The sequence below is a fragment of the Octopus sinensis genome, linkage group LG10 (assembly GCF_006345805.1).
Source record: "Octopus sinensis linkage group LG10, ASM634580v1, whole genome shotgun sequence".
NCBI classification, from domain to species: Eukaryota; Metazoa; Mollusca; class Cephalopoda; order Octopoda; family Octopodidae; genus Octopus; species Octopus sinensis.
This window is the reverse complement of record NC_043006.1, coordinates 55801527-55804026: the sequence shown is the minus strand read 5'-3', so window position 1 is coordinate 55804026 and position 2500 is coordinate 55801527. Positions and strand designations below refer to the sequence as shown.

The 2500-nt window shown below is 35.7% G+C and overlaps 1 protein-coding gene across 2 annotated transcripts in view; it reads left to right on the top strand.

Annotated features, from left to right (window-relative positions):
- Positions 1-2500, top strand: part of LOC115216429 (cholinesterase) — a 65302-nt gene that overhangs the window by 59698 nt on the left and 3104 nt on the right. The window contains exon 4 of one of the 2 annotated variants that reach the window (XM_036506697.1): positions 2034-2155. The exons of the other annotated variant lie outside the window; for it this stretch is intronic. Coding sequence (XP_036362590.1) covers positions 2034-2140 — 107 coding nt within the window. The 3' untranslated portion in view covers positions 2141-2155. Of the gene's footprint in view, positions 1-2033; positions 2156-2500 lie in introns of those variants that run through there. 2 annotated transcript variants of the gene reach the window in all.

Below are 2500 nucleotides of genomic sequence, written 5' to 3'. Positions count from 1 at the left end.
GCAGATACGTTTTGCCAACGTGATTTTTTACCACAATATCTGGTCTATTATCCCGAATAACTCGATCAATTTGAATACTGAAGTCCCAAATAACTGGTGGTATCGTTCCCACCAGTTCTTCTCATACGCGAGTCCAGACTCACGTATGATCCAAGTCTATCATGGTGATTAACAAGGCATCCAGAGATGAAGTGGCCAGTTGTTTCTCTGCTTGCCCCCAGAAAAGCAGCAGGCAGGGTGAGAACCATTTTAAAGAATAATGGGCAGATTCTGATCCTCAGCTGCGAAAATGAATCCCTCTATTTCCGATTTAAGTCTAGATGCAATCAACATGGATGGGCCATATTTGTATCAACATCAGTATCGCTAGTCCTTGTATGGTATTTCCCTTACAACGCCTTACTTTTCCATCTACTTTGCAGCTATGAGATGCCATTTGATTTTGCTTGTGTTTTTATCAAATTTACAATCACTTTCGTGGGATGTATATCAATTTTACTATCATTATGGATTCTTTTGTTTAACCAGCTGCGTCTCAGTCTCGTTGATCTTTAATTTATTTACATATTCCTTTGCTTCTAATATTGAATACAGTTCTTTCGGTACTTTAGATAGGTGACTACCCCACTAGAGTTGCTGTTTTTAGAGAAAAATGTAGCTGCATCACTTCACGTCCTTTATCCATTCGTGGGATGTATACCCTACCTACAGTTGACTTTGGGTGTGCATGTGGTACATTTTGAGAAACTTGTGTATTTTTGTATCAATTTCACTGATCTCGTTGATGAATCACTTCATTAGGTCACGGCTTCAGGTCACAACAGGTATAGTTAGGGTCCTGTTCCTCACATTAAGTTCGCTGTTTAGGATAGCTCTAGCTCAACTATAACATCATTTACATAGTTTTTCGCGCGTTTATGAGTGCTGGATACCATCCCCTTCACACCTATATATTTCTAATTTCCAGGATATATTTCCTTGATGATAGATTTTTCTATCTGTATGCTGTTCGTTTTCAGGAGTTTTTTCTTGAATAATATGGTTTTTAGAACATTTATCAAGGCCGACTCCTTTTCAATTTCGTCAGTTATTTGTCTTACAGTTAGAAGTCGTTCCAGTTGTTGACCATCGTTTGTGAAAACCTCAGATCATCCATGTAGAGGCGATTAATTGTATACTTCGTACACTTAATTTACGTCATACAACGGTCCCCTTTGATCCACACAAAAACGTAGTGTTAAAGAAGTAATATATAGAATAATTATCCCCTTATACAGCACGACTAATTAGCGCACTAATAGAGCATCAGGAATATAAAGTCAAGAAAGAGAGAACAAATTTCAAAGGTCAATGTTTTTAATCACTCAATATATTTCAAAGCATTAGAATACTTCACAGCATACATAGGTGCACTCATATATGCATGATATAATATAAAAACATATAAATGTATTAGTATATAAATACACAAATGTACTTGCGAGTTTGTATGCCTGTATTAAAATCAGTGAGGATATTAAAATATGCACATGGTGAATGTAAAGCGGTAATCCAAATAGATGAAATGGTGGTATAAAATGTAGATAGATAGATAGATAGATAGATAGATAGATAGATAGATAGATAGATAGATAGATAGATAGATAGATAGATAGATAGGTAGGTAGTTAAATAGATAGATAGATAGATAGATAGATAGATAGATAGATAGATAGATAGATAGATAGATAGATAGATAGATAGATAGATATGTATGTATGTATATAAAGTCTGAGTGTATCTTTGTCCGTGTTTGTACCCCACCACTGCTTGACAATTGGTGTTGCTGTGTTTATATCTCCTTAACTTAGTAGTTCAGTGAAAGTGATCGATAGAATATGCATCAGGCTTTAAAAGGATTCTTCAAGGCCACAGTCTAATGGAATTGAAACAAGTAAATGATAAAGGTTATTTATATATATAAATACACACGCACTAGTACAGTAACCGCTTTATGCCCAGAATCAGAAATATTTTGTTTAATTGAAATATAGGTACTTATTCGAGAAAGAATTACGTAAGAAAAGGTAAGTCAGTATTGAAATATTATCTGCAGTCAATTGTCGCAACTATGACTATTCGTGGCTTTGGCATGACTTGATACGTTTTCTTCATACTGGCTGGTCTTTCGTTTGAGTATGCCATTTATTCTGATCAATTCAACTTCATACTATATTTTGCAGTATCTTTGAATCTCTCTAGGTTTTCCACGGTATCTTTTCGCCTTGCATAATTGGAAGTAAAAGATTTGTCTGGGGAGTGTGGGGTGTGTCATTGTCTGTCCTGTGTACGTGACCCAACCAACGTAAATTTCTATCAATCACGATTTCCATCGTAAGAAGCAGACCAGCACGCTTCTTAGGATCTCTTCATTCGTGATCCTGTTAAAAAGAGCATTATTTATAATTCATAGTAACCGTCTCATGGCATATGCCTGTAACTTGTCTACACGAGGTTTGTA